The following is a 19,783-nucleotide window of genomic DNA, read 5'->3' as shown; positions in this document are numbered from 1 at the left end:
GCTTCAAAACTTCCCTGCCTCCTTTCAGCCCTTTGCATTTTCATATAAATTTTAGATTCAGATAAAAATAAGCAAAAATGGATCAAAGATAAGAGAAATGTTAACTGCTTATTCAGAAAATGAGTATCCTATTTTGTAATTTAGCACCATAAAATTCATGCATAATAACTTTCTCTATGATATTCTTGGACAGTATTTAAAGATCCCTATTGTTAGTATGATGAACAAAGGTTAAAAGTCTTGAAACAACGAGTGTGCTTCACATTAAGAAAAGCTACTAATGCATGACAAGAATATTTTAAATGAGATACATCATTTCATTTTTTTCTTTAATGTTTCAAAAGGCTCTTCCATTATACAAAGGGACTGCCATGGTTGTATTTTTTTTTCTTTTCTGTTTTTAAATGTATACCTCTCATACATTCGGTATGAAAACTTAAAAAACGCATACTATGCTACTCCCAGGCAACCAAACATACACGTGTTTGAGTTTGTCAAGAAATACTATTTGAGCACCAGATACTCAATGCAAGTGCACCAAGCTGCAAAAAAGGTTGCTTTTTTCCCCACTGTTAAGTGCTCATTTATTTGAAATTTTGAGAATTCAAAAAACACTTTTTAAAAAGGCAATTTCTTAAAATACTTATTTCTTTTGAGAGAGCAGGAGAGGGGTAAAGACAGCGGGAGAGAGAGAATCCCAAGCAGGCTCTGCGCTGTCAGTGGAGAGCCCGACATAGGACTTGATCTCACAAGTTGCAAGATCAGGACCTGAACCAAAATCAAGAGTCAGGTGCTTAACCGACTGAGCCACACCGGCGCTCCAAAAAAGCAATTTTTAATCACTCCAAGGCCTACCAAAACACATTACTGACAAAATTAGGGTGAGACCATAAGCCAAAAAGACTGGTGTCTTTATAAAAAGAAAAAGAAACACCAGAGAACTTTCTCTCTTCATGCAGGAACAAAGAAAAGGTCATATCGGGGAACAAGAAGAAGATGGCCATCTACAAGCCAGGAAAAGAAGTCTCATCAGAAACCAATCCTACCAACACCTTGAACTTCAACTTCCACTCTCCAGCACTGTGAGAAAATAAATTTCTGTTGTTTAAGCTACCCAGTCTATGGTATTTTATTATGGTAGTTGGAACAAACTAATACAGGTATGAAGTTTCTCTCTGGGGTGATGAATATGTTCAAGAATTAGTCACAGCAATAGTTGTACAACTCTGAATTTACTAAAAACCACTGATGTTAGACTTCCACGGAAGATGGTGGAATAGGAAGACCCTAAGCTCACCTCTTCCCATAGATAACACCCACATAAGTGTAAATAACCCAACCCAAAGACTGGCAGAACAGACTCTCCACAGCTAAATGTAGAGAAGAGGCCACATCAAAGGAAGGAGGAAGAGCAGGTGAGGAGCTAAATGAACCCACAGGACCATCCACAGGAGGGAAGGAAACAGTAAATGCAGAAACAAAATGAGACTCTCACTAAGCACCCCGGCACAGGGAACCCAGAGGGGGCAGACTAATAACATGTGACTTTGAAAATCAGAGAGGCCAGGGGTGCCTGGGTGGCTCAGTCAGTTAAGCATCCGACTTTAGCTCAGGTTATCTCATGGTTCGTGAGTTCGAACCCTGTGTCAGGCTCTATGCTGACAGCTCAGAGCCTGGAGCCTGCTTCAGATTCTGTGTCTCCTTCTCTCTCTGCCCCTCCCCTGCTCATTCTCTCTCTCTCTCTCTCTCTCTCTCTCTCTCTCTCTCTCTCAAAATAAAATTTTTTTTTAAATTTTTTTTTTGGGGCGCCTGGGTGGCGCAGTCGGTTAAGCGTCCGACTTCAGCCAGGTCACGATCTCGCGGTCCGTGAGTTCGAGCCCCGCGTCAGGCTCTGGGCTGATGGCTCGGAGCCTGGAGCCTGTTTCCGATTCTGTGTCTCCCTCTCTCTCTGCCCCTCCCCCGTTCATGCTCTGTCTCTCTCTGTCCCAAAAATAAATAAATTTTTTTTTTAAATCAGAGAGGCCAAATTTTGTGAGTTCTTACAGTGAGGCTAAACACCTCGAATTTTAAAAATCAGCCAGGAGGGCAAAATGAAACTGAGTTCCCACTCTTAATGAGACAGCACAACAAACAGTCCCTCAGATTTTACAGCACAGAAGTATCACCTTGAAAAATTCCTGGTGTATTCAGGAGGAAGATTTGTTTACTAATCTCAGAACATTGCTGGAGGGGCAGGGATCATTGAGAGACTTCTCTAGGAGCAAAGGAGCTGGTGGGTGCCTTTTCCCTCCCTGATGCCCCAACCTAAGTATCTGCAGGAACCAGCATACTGCCAACACCTGCACCTAAACTGCTAAGAGCACACCATGCCTCTGCATTCTGCTGCAGACCTGCCCCCAGCAATATCCCTTGGCAGAACCCATCCAAAGCGGTGCCACAAGCTTGACAGTGTGCAAGCAGCCCTGATAGGAGCCAACACTACTATAAAGCGACTCCTACCCTGGGAAGAGAGAAAAATAACCAAACATACCAGTCCCCCTGTGGCCCCAGCAGGGGGCTGGGGGCAGACAGCTGGTCTGACTGCAGGCCTTGTCCACCAACAAAAGCTTCTCAGGAGACAACATGGAAGGTGTCCGGCAGTTTGGTGCTGCTACATTTCTGGCAAATACCTGGTCTGACTCAACTTAAGCCCAAGGTGACCTTAGATTCACCCACTAACAACAAAGGGACAAAATCCTGTCCACAAGAGGCAAAGAGAACCATCACAGATGACAAACTAAAGGCAAAAGCAGCTTAGCCCTGACAGACACCTGAATGACACATAGGAGACCTCCTCAATCACCCAGGATCTGGTGAACAGGGGACACTACACTGCAGGGCATTACAAGACCTCTTCTTAAGGCCACTACTTGAAAGAGCAGGAGACATAGCCAACTTTCCTAACACACAGAAACAGACACATAGAGTTAGACAAAATGAGGAGACAGAGGAATTTGTCACAAATGAAAGATATAGGACAAAAGAGAGCTAAACGAAACTGAAATAAGTCATATGCCTGACAGAGAAGTTAAAGGAATGGTCATAAAGATACTCACAGAACTTGAGAAAAAGTGGAGGACCTCAGTGAGACCCATAACAAAGAGATAGAAAACATACAAAGAACCAATCAGAGATGAAGAACTCAGTAACTAAAATTAAAAAGACACTAGATGGAATAAATAGGAGACTAGAGGAAACAGAGGAAAGGATTAGTGACCTGGATTAGAGGATCAGAGGACTGAGAAATGGAAAGCAATCAAGCTGAAGAGGAGAGAGGGAAACAAAATAATAAAAAATGAAGACAGACTTAAGGAACTCAGCAGCACCATCCAGCATAATAACATTTGCATTACAGGAATCCCAGAAGAAGAGAAAGGAACAGGGGCAGAAAATTTATTTGAAAAAATAATAGCTGAAAACTTCCCAAATCTGGGGAAGGAAACAGAAATCCAGATTGAGGAAGCACAGAGAGCCCCCAACAAAATCAACCCAAGGAGGTCCACACCAAGACGCATTGTAATTAAAATGGCAAAAAGCAGCGATAAAGCAGAGAATTTTAAAAGCAGCAAAAGAAAAGAAAAGTTACATACATACTAGGAAAACTCCATAAGGCTACCAGCTGATTGTTCAGCAGAAACTTTGCAAGCCAAAGGGAATGGCAAGATATATTCAAAGTGCTGAAAGAAAAAAACCTGCAGCCAAGAATACTTTATCCAGCTATCATTAGAACAGAATGAGAGTAAAGAGGTTCCCAGATAAATAACAGTTAAAGGAATTCATGACCACTAAACCAGCCTTACAAGAAATTTTAAAGGGGATTCTTTGAGAGGAAAGACCATAAGCAGGAATAGGAAAAGTAGGAAGCACAAAAGCAGCAAAATTAAATATATCTGTAAAACTCAGTCAAGGATCCACAAAATAAAAAGATGTAAAGTAGGATACCTTTTATAAACATAGGTGGGGGGGTGGTAAAGAATGGGTTCAAACTCAAGCAACTTAATATAGACTGCTTAGTCATAAGATGTATACACAAACTTAATTGTAACCACAAATCAAAACCCAGTAACAGATATGCAAAAAATAAAGAGCTAGGGATCCAAGTATATCACTAAAGAAAGCAAGCAAATCATGAAAGAAGTGAGCAAGAGAAGAAAGGAACAGAGAGAATATAATGCTAAGTGAAATAATTCAATCAGTGAAAGAGAAAATCCATATGATTTCACTCATATGTGGAATTTAAAAAAAAACAAAAACAAACAAAAAACCAGAAACCAAACTGTTAACTACAGAGGACAAACAGATAGTTAGTTACCAGAGTGGAGGTGGGTAGGGAAGGAGGATGGGTGAAATAGGAGAAGGGGTTAACTGTACACTTATCATGATGAGCAATAAATAATATACAAAACTGCTGAATCACTATATTGTACACCAGAAGATAATATAATACTGTATGTTAACTATATTGGAATTAAAATTTTTTAAATAAATAAAAACAAATAAAACACTGACTTGAAAAGGGTGAATTTTATATTTAAATTATATCATAAGAAAGCTGTCAAAAAAAGCAAATAAAAAAACAAAAAAAGAATATGATCTTCAAAAGACTCAATGCACTAAAGCTCTAACAACTTTCTAGATAAATCTAACTAAATACATAATGCCTTAGCTTTCAAAGGAAGAAAACTGCCTAAGTTATCCAGACACGGAAGTGGTCTGTCCCTATGAGTTGCTCCTTTTAGAAAGTTCTATGTATTAAAACTTCCTTTTTCTTAAGTCAGAACTGGTAATTAACCATAATATTAACATGATACAATGAAAACAGCATCGAGGTGTTTTGGTTTTTTTTTTCAGTTACTGGGTGCAAAACAGTGAGCATGCCAGTCAGTCCACTTGTGCTAATGCTTTTGAATCTTGATTTCCTCATTTGTAAAATGAAGAAAATAATATATACCTTATAGAATTACACTGAAGACAAGATGAGTTAAAATAGAGAAATTAAAATAAAATAAAGCACTTTGTGAAGAATATAAATTCAGGACATTATCACTTCGATGACGTTAGATCAAAAGTCATTTAACTTTTTTACATAAAGAAAAATATAGAAACTCAGAATCTTCAAAACACCCACAAAGCCTACCATGTAGGCTTGTATAATCAAGTCTTTAAGGGAAAAGATACTTTGCCTTTATATTCCCCAAGCCAAGTACAGTGTCTGGTAAACACAAGAAATTCAGCAAATTTTTGTTCAAGTTTTAAGACTAATTATATAGCTGTGACAAAAAGTCATCTTCACCTGTGAGGCAAAAATGTTCTTAAAGCTTACCTTCATACAATAGTTTTAATGCTTAGTAGCATTTAAAATTACGTATAGAAGAACAATACTTCTCAAAAGGACACAAATACAAGCATAAAATCTACTAGGATTGTTATACTAATACTCAAAATGTTATTTGAAAAATAAAAGCTATACAGTAAACAAAATAAATACTCACTTGAGTGATAAACATTTTACAAGAAGTCTTTGACCAAAATGCTCTTTGGGCACATCAGGAACACTAAGTCGTTCTATTGGCTCTTCCTACAAATTGACAAGCAATACTAAAATGAACATTCTTATCATATGTCAACCCTTTATAATTTTCTAAAAACTTATTTTATTAATCTAATACTTTTAGTCTTCACAACTGAGCAGAGAAAATAAGGACCAATTTACCCTCAAAGAGAACTCATTAGATCCTAAATGTGCTCAATTCATAGAAATTATATTAAGTTATATATTAAGCATAATATATATATATTTCATTTACTAGAAGTTATACCTATGTTTCAGTTGTTTTATTCCCTATATTATTAGAATACTTTATGTGATATTCCCAAAATATCTATCTTAATAATCATCTGCTTCTTTATATATAAACATCTATACCTCATCTGGTGATGGGTGCAGAGCAAAGAGTTCCTTGTGACGGTTTGATTTCCTTTGGTCATCATTCTGACGGTCTATTTCTTCATTGGGTGTTCGATCAAGTAAATTAGGAAGCAGAGCATCAGGAAGCGAATTTTTCAAGTCAAAAATACTGCAGGCCCAGCTACCCCTTGGAGTATCATCTATTGACATTGAACGTCTTTTAAGATCATCCTGTTGTGCAAAACATTAAATATATTAATTAAGAAATTAAAAAATAAACTACTTTAAAATAATTTCTTGTAATAATTTAAAAATAAAAGTATTACTTGCTCATCCTGGTAGTTGTTGCCATCTGGAGCTTCATCAGATTCAAAGACCTGTTTTGGCAAACCTTTTTGCCTTTCTTTCTGTTTATCTAATGTATTAGGATTAAATCCTGTTCCCAGTTTATGATATCTATTCAAAATAAAATAGTTAAATACATATCAGTTTTTGGAAATTTTTCATTTTCATCATGATGTAATAAGCCCACTGTTCTCTGTATTACTTCTTTACATTAATAAGGATACATCCCAGCAGTTTTGATTGTGTCAAACATTTAACCAGAGTGATCGATTAGGAAGACTTCCATTAACAGTTCCTTTATTTCAACTAGAGAACAGATAATGAGATTCCAGAAGTAAACTATATTCTCCTTCTTTCCATGGGAACCATGTATATATAACTTAAGTTGTACTTTCAATTCAGAGTTGTACTCTTTCAATTCAGAGAACTTTTTTCTTTTCAGTAAAAAGAATGAGAAACCAGGTTAAAGAATAAAATGAGAGAGTAGAGAATATGTATTACATTCATAACAATGTAAATTTTTTAAAGGCAGAAAAATATAAAGCACTGAATCTTAAAATTTCAAATAGCCAAAAAAGTTCCTATATCTCATTATGTATAAATGATCTTAAACAAGCTAAAACTGCAGACTTTAACAAAAATTTTTTTAATGTTTATTTTTATTTTTGAGAGAGTGAGAGACAGAGCGCAAGTGGGGGAAGGTCAGAAAGAGAGAGGGAGACACAGAGTTTGAAACAGGCTCTAGGCTCTGAGCTGACACGAGGCTCAAACTCAGGAACAGGGAGATCATGACCTGAGCCGAAGTTGGATGCTCAACCGACTGAGCCACCCGGGTGCCCCTAACGCTGCAGACTTTTAAAATAAAAAACAGCAAGATCTCCACCACTGCATACATATATTACGTAACATATATTGTTACGTAATATATGTATTAGACTTAGAATAACTCTGAAATTAATGTAACTTTCTTGCCTAAAAACCGAATATCCAAGAGCATTCAACAGACACCAAGATCCAAGAGCAATTACTGTTCCACACTTCATATAGCCCAACTGGGGAAAATTTTAATTGGAGCAAAAACAATTATGATTACCAGAGGATGATATGGTTCTTGCCACCAGTGAATTTATGAAATAGTAAGGAATCACACATGATATGAGTCATTCATATTGTGTCTTGTTGCTAAAGATATTAAAATAGCAGCTACACGATCATATCACTGCATAATCACAAAATAAAAGACAGCATTTTCCTCTGGAAGAACTAAAATAACGATATTCAATGTAATAACATAAAAGGTATTACTCAAAAGCAGATGTTTTACTCTTTCATGAAATTTTTAAAGTGTCTTAATTTGTGAAGTTGCATGTCTAAGCTGCTCTAACAAAAGAAATGTGTTGCATTCTGCCTCCTTTATGTCCTAAAAAATTAATTGACAGTATAAAATTCAAAAGAGCTGAGAATGACATGATTCATGATCAATAGTCTTTTTTCTTAAAGCTTCTTTTTTTTTAAGTTTATTTATTTATTTTGAGAGAGAGAGAGAGAGAGAGAGACAGAGAGTCAGGGGCAGAGAGAGAGATAGAGAGAGAGAGAGAGAGAGAGAGAGAGAGAGAAATCCCAAGCAAGCTCTATGCTGTCAACGCAGAGCGCAACACAGGGCTGGAACTCATGAACTATGAGATCATGACCTGAGCCGAAACTAAGAGTCAGATGCTTAACCAGCTGAGCCACCCAGGTGCCCCAATCAATACTCTTATAAATTAACACTCTGACCTCCGGCTGGTTGCTATGATAAGGCTCTACAGGATTACCCATCCAACCCCATACACACACCACCAATGTTATGTATGACCTCATATCTCAGCGTTCTCTCCCTCATTTATTCTATTCCAGTCACATCGACCTCTTTGCTATTCTTTGAACACCCGTAGCAGGCTTCCAGTATGGAGCCTCTGCATATGCTGTTCTCCCCTCTGCCTAATACATTCCTGAAATCCAAAGGGCTCACTTCCTTACTCCCTTCAGGTCTTGGCTCAAATTCACCTTATTAGTAAGGTCTCTTCTGATTAGTTCTACAAAGTAGGAAATTCAGCCCCTCTTCTTGGCTCTCCCCATCCCCCTCACCCTACATTTTTTTTCTCCATAAGAGTTACCTCCACCATACCTTTTGGCTTACTATTCCACCCTTTGGTCATGATGTCCACTTTGCCAATAAGACCATCTGCTGAGTTTTTTATATGTTTTCGCTGAATAAAATATTAATTTCCAAAGATAACTAGTTGATTTTTACACGATTACCATATCCTTTCATGTCTCCTTGAGGATATATATATGTTTTAATGTTTATTTATATTTGAGAGAGAGAAAGAGAGACAGTGCACGAGCAGGGGAGGGGCAGAGAGATGGACACAGAATCCAAAGCAGGCACCAGGCTCTGAGCTGTCAGCACAGAGCCCGGCGCAGGGCTCACACTTACGAGCCATGAGATCATGACCTGAGCTGAAGGTGGACACTCAACTGACTGAGCCACCCAGGCGCCGCTCTATTGCCAACTTTCAATTGTTAGTTCTGTTATTTGTAGTTTGATAATTCTTTTGAAGCATGCTGATCTTCATCAAATAGTTGGCAATTTTGGGTTCTGTGTTCATTTTTAAATTTATAACCCCATATCTGTCTGGAAATACTGTATCTGCCTCGCTCACCCCATATCCGGTGGTTGTGGAGAAGAAGCAAATCATGCTGCCAGGCAGAATCTGCCAGTATCTACTTTTCCAGGAATGAAGGGTTCCTTCTTCTTCCATGGCATGCCCACCCTGGCCACTATATTAACAGCTCAAGACCCATAATGCTCTAAAATGAGCTCTAAAAATGATGCTCTAAAAATGAGGCAGATACCTCTGCAGCAGCCACTCCTGTATAAACAGGGTACAGGGGATTTCAAAGTAACCGAATGTCAAACAGTTACCCGAGGTCTCCCTTCCATTGCCTCAGTTCACTGTTTCTGAGCTTAAAGTGCTACCAAGGCTTCTTCATATATCTTCTCCTTAGATTATTCTGCATTATGGTTTCCTCTTATGTTCCAATCACACCTATCTTCTATCTTTCAGGGATACTTTAAAACTTGTAGTCCAATAAAAGTACCCCCTTTGCCATTTACTATACCGCCAATGATAAATAATATCTGATGTAACAGAAAAAATGTAAGCATTAGAATCTGATGCTCCTAGCTTCTAATCTTGGCTATCCTATTTTCTGGTTGTGGGACCTCAAAGACATTACTTAACTGCTCTGAGCCTGAACAATCTTATCTGTTGGAAACTTAACTGAGATAAAGTGCCCAATAAAATGCCCTACACATAGTAAGTACCCAAAAATGTTAACTACCTTACCTCTTTGTCTAAACCAAGGTCAGCACCCCATGATGGGAGTTAAGTAGCAGACTCCATGATTCTGAGATTAATGTTTATATTATATTAAGATTTCTGATTAGAAGTTTTTAACATACATGCATAGAAGTAAAGATTTTTGAGTTATTTGACAGAGAAACAGTTTTATTCACTAATAAATCTAGTTATTGAAATCCTTATCAAAATTGTAAGTTCATAAAAACAGCTCTTCTTTATAATGGGTAACAGACTGGCTTTTATTAGGTCACACTAAAACTAAAAAGCATGTCAGCAGTATCCCCAAGTGATGCTTAACATAATATTAAACCCAGTGAAATAAGACAGCAGCCATAAGGACAAAACAATAAGCAAAGGATACATCACTGTTGCTAGTACAAGTTAGCACAGATAACTTCATTTTTGAAAACTATGTCATAACAGAATTCTCCACTACTTCAGTCATTACATTTCCTTTAGAAAAATAAAATAAGGCTAAGAATTTTCAGTATGTAGACTTTTAATTATGCAAATTAAAATTAGCAAAGGAAACTTTTATTTCTTAATCTGATTTGATATCTCAAACACCATCCATTAGAAAAATAAATTTTGTGGGAGAACAAAACATTATTTTTTTTAAATATTTACCTGATTAGACGTACAGGTCAAGGATCTATAAATATTTAGTTAGTTAATAAAGGGTAGAGGCCTTTCAAACAGCTTGATCTAGAAAACAGGCTATTCAATTTAACTTAACTATTTAAGTTTCAATAAACTGGATTCTTTTTGAGAAATACAAATTATTGGGGCGCCTGGGTGGCGCAGTCGGTTAAGCGTCCGACTTCAGCCAGGTCACGATCTCACGGTCTGTGAGTTCGAGCCCCGCGTCAGGCTCTGGGCTGATGGCTCGGAGCCTGGAGCCTGTTTCCGATTCTGTGTCTCCCTCTCTCTCTGTCCCTCCCCCGTTCATGCTCTGTCTCTCTCTGTCCCAAAAAATAAAATAAACGTTGAAAAAAAAATTTTTTTTAAAAAAGAAATACAAATTATTCATCAATACCTACCCATGAATTCCCAAAAGAATTAGACTATAAGTTATTATAATTATATATTATTCGTTATTAATGACCTATGATAATACAGAAATACTACTGACAAACATATTGTTTTACAAGGAAAGTAAGTGAAGTAAGCAGCAGTAATTGCAGAACTCCTAACCAGAACATATCTATAAACAAAAGGTTCTTCTTGCTTCTTCAACTGTTTTTTCAAATGAATTTTCAGGTCTCATAATTTTTTTTTTTTAAGTTTTATTTATGTTTGAGAGAGAGCAAGTGGGAGAGGGACAGAGGAGGGTCTGAAGAGGGCTCTGCATTGACAGCAGCAAGCCCAATGTGGGGCTTGAACTCATGAACCAGGAGATTATGACCTGAGCTGAAGTCAGAAGCTCAACCAACTAAGCCACCCAGGTGCTCCAGGTCTCATAATTATTATTAATCTACCTTAATACCTTTATACATCCTACTCAGTATTTTTTAATGTTATAATAAATATATGACTTACTTTCTGATCACAATTGCCCAGTCTTCTGTATAACTTCTTATACAATCTCTAACATGTGGATCCATTTCACTATTTCAAAAAAGAAAATACATTAGTAATTTCGTAAGGAAAGCATTGATGTCTGTGAATTTGGTTGCTGCAGTTCATGGTCATATAATAGGAAACACCACCACCACAAGAAATAGGACCCAAGTAAAATCAAGCAAGGTAATCTTTCCAGTTACACTAAAATCAAATATAGGTAAATGTCTCCTTACCTTTCTTCAGGTACAGCTGAAACAAGGGTTCTACAGTCCCTAGGACTATAAACAACTTCAATGTCATCTGGAGGGAATTCAATCAAATCCCTTAAAGGCCCAGAATCCACAGCTAAAGGATGAGTAATGAGGTATTCTTCCAAATCCACCGGATCCACTGCTTCAGTAAGGGGCACCTATTTTTATAAAGAGGGGTGGGTGTGAGAGGTGAGTAGAAAAGAAGAGGTGGATGTGAAAATTTTACACTTTAAGCAAAAGAAATTTATTATTTTAAAAAATACACATTTTTGTAGTCATTTCTAAACGTTACTTCTAAAATGTCAGCAGAGGGGCACCTGGGTGGCTCAGTCTATTAAGCACCAGACTCTTGTTTTCAGCTCAGGTCATGAACTCACAGTTTCTGAGATCGAGCCCCATAATGGACTCTGTGCTGACAGCTCGGAGCCCGTTTGGGCTTGCTCTCTCTCTGCCCCTCTCCCACTCACACACGTGCATGCATACGCACACACACTGTGTCTCTCTCAAAATAAATAAATAAACATTTTAAAAAATATAATAATGGGTACTTGGGTAGCTCAGTCAGTTGAGCATCTGACTTCAGCTCAGGTCACTATCTCACGGTTGGGAAGTTTGACCCCGGCATGGGGCTTGCCACTGTCTGTGCAGAGCCTGCTTCAGATCCTCTGTCCCCCTCTCACTCTGCCCCTCCCTCACTCATGCTCTGTCTCTCAAAAATAAACATAAAAAAAAAAGGATAAAATAAAATGTCAGCAGAAGTTCAGCCAGATGCACTAAAGAAACCACAAAGTGTTGGCCGCCTTCTACTTGTTTATTCTTTGGGTCATACTATAATCTTCTGGCTTAGATTTTGCCCATTCCCCTCACATAAAATTGGTAAAGATAATTAACAGTTTTAGAATACAGTGACAAAATGCTCTTCAGAAGGATTCTTTTTTTGTTTTTTATATCTTTGAAATTGTCATTGCTAAGTTCCTAAGCAGCGCTTTTACCTTATTGGTTGTTATTGTTAATTATTCTAGTAAAACTACATAAACCAGTCTGTGGTAGGCTGAAAATGGTCCTCCAAAGATCTCCACATCCCAACCCATGGACCTTAAATGACAAAAAATAAAAAATAAATACAAATAAAAGGGTATTTGAAGATATGATTAAGGATGTTAAAATGGGGATATTATTCTGGATTATATGAGTGGGTCCTAAGTGCAATCATATATGTCTTCATATGAAGACAGAGGCTATTTGGACCACACAGAGGAGAAAGCCATATGAAGACACAGCAAAGAGAAATTTGAAGATTCTGGCCTTAGACAGAAGTGATACGGCCTCAAGCAGCCACCAAAATCTGAATGAGGCAAGGAACTGATTCTGAAGGAAGCCTCTGAAGGGAGTGTATATAACTTCACCAAAACCTTGATTTCTGCCCACTGATATCAGGATCTGGACTCCAGTACTGTGAGAGAATAAATTTCTGTTGCTTTAAGCCACACAGTTTGTGGTAATTTGTTCCATCAGCCACAGGAAACTAATAGTAAAAGTATCTATTAGCAATAATAGAATATTCTCGGAATTCCTTAGCCACAATGAAATTATACTTTTTAATAAGATACTCTACTTCCTATCTGACACAAGAAAAAATTTTTAAGCAAAACCATGAAGAATTATATAACAAATGTGCAGTTGTAGAACAATGAAAATATGAACATGTAATTTCACAGGATGTTCAACTGGATAAAAACACTGAGACTTGCAGGTATATGTTACTAAATAGAGGTGCATTAATCTATGCTGCTTTGGACTGAACAACTAGCAACAGGTAAAGCAACATTTTAAAGACAGTTAAGTAAAACAATAAATAACTAGCATATCATAAACACTCAAAGACAGTAGCTATTATTATCATTACATGTGTTTTCATTCAAACTCTCCTAAACCCTGTACGCTAGAGATAATCAGTATTTCAATTCTACAAATAAAGGCATTTGTGCTCAAAGAAGTCAAACTCCTGAAAATAAAGGAGCCACAAATGACAGAGCAAAATTTTAAAATGCGTCTTCAAGGGGTGCCTAGCTGGCTCAGTTGGTAGAGCAGGCAACTCTCAATCTCAGGGTTGTGAGTTCAAGCCCCACGTTGGGCATGGAGTCTACTTAAAAAAAAGCCGGGGGGGGGGGGTCTTCAAGTTCTTAAATTCATGGGTTTTCTCTCATAAGCATCCTATCTTACCTATTCTCTCAAGTACATAATATACTATCATGGTGTTCTTAATACAGGGAAAGAAGCAATTCAATAGGGAAATGGAATATTTTTCAACCAAATTGCTGAAAAAACTGGATATCTATATTGGGGGGAATGAATCTCCATCCTTACATCACAATATATTCAAACTGAGATGGATCATAGACATAAATATAAATACTAAAACCATAAAACTGCTAGAAGGAAACATAGGAGAACATCTTCATGATTTGGGAGTAAGCAAAAGTTTCTTAGACATGATATAGAAATAATCATAAAAGAAAAATCTGATATATCTAAAGACAGTTAAGAAAATGAACAGACAAGCCCCACTGAGAGAAAATATTCACAAAACATATTTAACAAGAGATTGGTGTCTAGAATATATGAAGAAGTCCTACATCTCGGGGCGCCTGGGTGGCTCAGTTGGTTGAGCTTCCGACTTCGGCTCACGTCATGATCTCACAGTTTGTGAGTTCGGCCCCATGTCGGGCTCTGTGCTAACAGATCGGAGTCTGGAGACTGCTTCAGATTCTGTATCTCCCTCTCTCTCTGACCCTCCCCTGTTCATGCTCTGTCTCTCTCTCTCTCAAAAATAAATAAACATTAAAAAAAAATTTTTTTAGTATTAAAAAAAAAGAAGTCCTACATCTCAATAATAACAGAACAAACCACCTCTCAAATGGGGGAGAAAAGCTGATAAGACATTCACAAAGGAAGATAGAGGAATGGCCAGTTAGCACATTAAAAAGTGTTAAACACTCAAAGTCACAAAAGACACACTTCCACTTCCTGGCAGATGGAGTAGACATATTTTTCCCTATTCTTCCCACTAATTAAAACTACAAACCCTGGACAGTCTATATAAAATAAACATCAGAAGACTCCAAGGGCAGCTGGCTGGCTCAGTCAGTTACACGTCTGACTCCTGGTTTGGCTCAGGTCATAATCTCACAGTTTCATGAGTTTGAGCCCAGTGTTGGTCTCTATGCTGGCAGTGCGGAGCCTGCTTGGGATTCTCTCTTTCCCTCTCTCTCTGCCCCTCCCCTGTTCATGCACAGTCCCTATCTCAGAATAAATAAACTGAAAAAAAAAAAGACTGTATGGGGCCCCTGAGTGGCTCAGTTGGTTAAAAGCTTCTGACTTCAGCTCAGGTCATGATCTCATGGTTCGTGGGTTCGAGCCCCACGTTAGACTCTGTGCTGACAGCTCAGAGCCAGGAGCCTGCTTCAGCTTCTGTGTCTCCCTCTCACTTTTTTCCCCTCCCCTGCTCACACCCTGTCTGTCAGTCTCTTTTTCTCTTTATAAAATAAACATTTTTTTCAAGACTCTAAAAGGTAGAGAAAAAGGCAAATCAGCAGGGATCTTGGAATGCAAGGAATGGCACAACAGTGGGTTACCTAAAATTTCTTTTTGCCTTATGTACTCCAGACTTGTAGCTAGAAAAGCTCACAAACCAGAAACACCAAAAAAGATGATGCAAGCTGGGGTTAGCGGAAGCCCCAACAAAATCCTGTTCTTCCCAGCCAAAGGACCAAGAAAGGGGCAACAAAGCAAAATAGAAAAGTTTTAGACAATAATCACTCTACTGCAGCCAAACACAATGTGAAAAACTGTGGACCCACCCTATCTACACAAGCAAGGCCAAGTGGAAAGCTAGACTTCACCCTCACAAAGCTGTAACAAGGCATCCAACACTCCTCACCAAGCATGGTATCACAGAAATCAGAGGAGGGAACTAAGATTCTCATACCTCCTGGGAGGTATGAGCCTTCCACCCCCACAGTGTCAGTGGAGACCACATAGGGACTACTCATATGCAGTAATAACAAGGCACTTCTTCCTCTTACAAGGCACTTCTTCCTCTTATTGCTTATCTAAGGAGGTCTACATATAATACAATAAAGGTAAAGGGATGGAAAGGTACATAAAATTTCTAGACTTCACCTAAATTGGTAAAATGTCAATACCAGTCTTGTGATTAATTATGTGCATATAATATCTTAAGCAACCATTAAAAAGGCTATACAAAGACACGCAATCAATAACACTATAGATAAATCAAAATGGAATTATAAAAAATGTTCAGGTAACCCACAGGAAGATTAAAAAAAAACAGAAAAACAAAAAACAGAGAGAACAAACAAAAGTTAAAATGGCAGACTAAAGCCCTAGCAGAATAATAACATTAAATGTAAATGATCTACATACACCAATCAAAAGAGAATGACAGAATGAATTTTAAAATATGACCCACCTGTATGGTGTACAAAATATTCACTTCAAATAAGACAATATAAGGAAGTTAAAATAGGGGAATGGAAAAAAATATACCATACAGACATTAATCAAAAGAAAGCAGAAGTCACTGTATTAGCATCAGTTAAGTAGACTTGAAAGCAAAGCAAAGTAGTATATAAAAAGGGCCATTACCAGGGTGCCTGGGTAGCCCAGTCAGTTAAGCGTCTCTTGATCTCAGCTCAGGTCATGATCTCACAGTTTGCAGAATGGACCACAGAGCCTGCTTGGGATTCTTTCTCTCCCTCTCTCTCTCTCTGACCCTCCCTTGCTTGTGCACGCTCTCTTTCTCTCTTTCTCAAAATAAATAAATAAACTTTAAAAAGGGGGGGAGGACATTATCTGATGATAATAGCTATGATCCAACATGAAGACACAGCAATCTTAAAGGTGTATGTACTAAATAACTATAAATTATGTGAAACAAAAACTAACAGAACTGAAAGTAAAAATAAGACATATCTACAATTATAACTGGAAACTTCAAGACATCTCTCTCTCGACAACTGATAGACAACCAAAGAGAAAACCAACAAGGATATGGTAAAACTCAACAGCAACATCAACTAACAGGATTTAACTGACATTTATAGAACAGTCTACCCGATAACAACAGAATAAACACTCTTTTCAAAACCCCAAAAAGCATAGAGGTGCCTGCATGGCTCAGTCAGTTAAGTGTCTGACTCTTGATTTCAGCTCAGGTCCTGATCTCAAGGTCATGAGATAGAGCCCCAGGAGAGATTCTCCTATCCCTCTCCCTCAGCCCCTCCCCTACTTGCTGTCCCTCTCACAGAATAAATAAACATTAAAAAAAAAAGCCCAAAAAAGCATATACCAAGACAGACCATATCCTGAGGCATAAAACCAACCTCGACAAATTTAAAAGACCTGAAATCAGAGTGTATTCTCTGACCATAACATAATCAAATTAGAAATTAGCAACAGAAAGATAACAGGAAAATCTCCAAACACTTAGAAACTAAATAATGCACTTCCAAATAACCTATGAGTCACAGAAGTCTGAAAAGTGAAATTTAAAAAATATACCGAACAAAATGAAAATACATAATAAAATTTGTGGAATCAGGGAAATGCAACCAAAAACACAAGATACTAGTTCATATCCATCATTGGAAAACAAGTGCAGGAGAGGATATAAAGAAATTGGAAACCTTTTGAATGTTCCCAAAATATCATACCAAAAAAGAGAATTACCATATGATCTACTAATTCCATGTCTATGTACTCCACCCAAAAATTGCAAATCAAGACTCAGATTACTTGTATGCTCGTATTCATAGCAGCAATACTACCAACAGCCAAAAGGTGCAAACAACCCAATGTTCATCAACAGATGAATGGATAAACAAAATGTGATATACACATAAAACGGTATATTCTTCAGTCTTAACATGGATGAAACTTTGAAGCATTGCTGAGTGAAATACACCAGAGACAAAAAGACAAATATCATATGATGGTACTTTATGTGGTACATAGAGGAGATAAATTTATAGAGACAGAAATAGAATAAATATAACTGGGGACTGGAAAGAGAGGGAAACAGGGAGTTATTATTTCATGAGTACGAGGTGTCAGCTTGGGATAATGAAAAATTTCTGGCAATGGATAGTAGTAATAGTGGTGATAATTGCACAACATTGTGAATGTACTTAATGCCACTGAATTGTATACCTAGAAATGGTTAAAATGATCAATTTTATGTTATGTATATTTTACCACAATACAAATAGATACTATACAAAAAGATAGATAGATAGATGATAGATAGATAGACAGATACAAAGACACACAGACAGACAGATTTAAGTGAACCTTTTTTTTAATCTTTTTAAGTCAATGCTTCTCTGCCCAGGTATTACCTGCAGGGCAGCACACCTTTCAGGATTCAAAGTGTCACAAACGACTATTCATTGAAAATAAAGACAAAATTTGGGAGTCCTTGTATATGTCTAATTCAGAATTAATCTTCCCTCAAAGAATGACCAGCCATATCAAAAGTAAGTCTTAGGGTAGGGAAGGAAGCTATGACACTCTCTTTAAAACACTAAATATAGGATAAATAATCTTGTTCCCCAAACTCACACAGGTCACTGGCTTTCAAGGTACAGTATTAGTTAGACTTGGATCATGGAAACAAATTTATTTTTGATACAACTATCTCCCTTCTTTCTGATGCCCAGCAGAGACAGATGCTTGGGTTAGTCTTGGAATATGGTGATGAACTGATTACAATTATAAATTATTTTGCAAGGCTCCAAGGAAAGATCCTGTATTCACTGACCCAAGGCAAGAGACTGCAACATGATTTTATAAAAGAAAGTGGATGAGCAATACCTAGGGTTAAAGGGTGATGAGAAGCAATAGTGAAACACTACAAAACCTCTCACAGGCAATGTTAAGATATTGTCTTATTTCAACAATCATTATGTTGGAATTTGACATATTTAGTGTTAAGATCTCTTTCAATCCTTTCTGGTACACCATCAAAAATTCTGGTATTTGATCAGAGATTGTTTTGGGCTGGGGCAGAGGAGGATACAAGGGTGATAAGCTGAAGAGTTTCTTTTTGAGGTGATGAAAATGTTCTGAATTGACTGTGGAGATTGGTGCACATTTCTGTGAACGTATTAAATCCACTGATTTTGTGAATTAAATGGGTGAATTGTTTGGTATGTGAATTAAAACTCAATAAGGCTGTTAAAACAGAATCTAATCAGTTATAGGAAATACAGAAGATAGAAGAACGAGTCTATAAGGGAAGAAATTTCAAAAAGGTTGAACCAGAATCTAATCAGTTACAGGAAATGATACAGAAACAAGTCTACAAAAAAGCAAACATAAAATCCAAAAGGCAGGCAAGTCTATAAGACAACTAATTTGATTTTCTCAACAAGTCAATGGCATGAAATCAAACAAAGTTAGAAGCTGGGGGAGGCAGGGGCGCCTGAGTGTCTCAGTCAGTTAAGGATCTGACTCTTGATTTTGGCTCAGGTCAACATCTCACAGTTCATGAGTTCGAGTCCCACAAAAGGCTCTACACTGACACTCCAGAGCCTGCTTGGGATTTCTCTCTACCTCTCTCTCTGACCCTCCCCACTTTGCTCTCTCTCTTTCTCTCTCTCAAAAAAATAAATAAATAAAAATTAAAAAGTTAAAGAAGAAGAAGAAGGAGAAGAAGTAGTAGTAGTAGTTGTTGGGGGAGGGAGAAAATGCTTTGTTTGTTTTTGGTTTGGTTTTAACACAAGTGATCTAAGACTAAATCCCATCTATAAATTTTATTTGGATCTCCATTTGAATAAACCAACTATGAAGATATTTATGAGATAATCAAAGAAATCTAGCATGTACTGTATATAAGATGATACCAAGGAATTACTGTTAATTTTGTTAAGTGTGATAACAGCATTGTGGTTAAGTAAGAAAATAACAATGTCTACACTAGTCTATTTCTGTGTATGTTTAAAGATTCTCATAGTTTAAAAAAGTACTTTACCAGTGAGAATGCAAGAAGAAAAATTGCAGTCATCAAGCTCTGACAACCCTTTGAAGGAACTGTGTTGCAAAGAAGAGCAAAGATATACTGGAGGCTGGGGACAGGTAGAAATGTAGGGCAAAATAGCAGGGTTTTTTTCATGGGAGAAATAATAGTATGTTTGTATACTGATGGGAATGATCAGGAAAATAAAGAGCAAAGGTGATAAAAGAGAAGA

At 37.4% G+C, this 19,783-nt stretch overlaps 1 protein-coding gene across 12 annotated transcripts in view; it reads right to left on the bottom strand.

Moving 5' to 3' along the window:
• The window catches only part of DOCK7 (dedicator of cytokinesis 7), a 233,067-nt gene that overhangs the window by 183,774 nt on the left and 29,510 nt on the right, over positions 1 to 19,783 (bottom strand). For all 12 annotated transcript variants that reach the window (XM_058717167.1, XM_058717161.1, XM_058717162.1 and 9 more), the window contains exons 3-7: positions 11,496 to 11,671; positions 11,239 to 11,307; positions 6,274 to 6,403; positions 5,966 to 6,178; positions 5,532 to 5,617 (exon numbers count right to left, since the gene is read on the bottom strand). In XM_058717167.1, the coding sequence (XP_058573150.1) occupies positions 5,532 to 5,617; positions 5,966 to 6,178; positions 6,274 to 6,403; positions 11,239 to 11,307; positions 11,496 to 11,671 (674 nt within the window). The remainder of the gene's footprint in view (positions 1 to 5,531; positions 5,618 to 5,965; positions 6,179 to 6,273; positions 6,404 to 11,238; positions 11,308 to 11,495; positions 11,672 to 19,783) is intronic.

The sequence above is a fragment of the Neofelis nebulosa genome, chromosome 2, assembly GCF_028018385.1.
Source record: "Neofelis nebulosa isolate mNeoNeb1 chromosome 2, mNeoNeb1.pri, whole genome shotgun sequence".
NCBI classification, from domain to species: Eukaryota; Metazoa; Chordata; class Mammalia; order Carnivora; family Felidae; genus Neofelis; species Neofelis nebulosa.
Note: the sequence above shows the minus strand (reverse complement) of the source record. Positions and strands in the feature narration are given on the sequence as shown.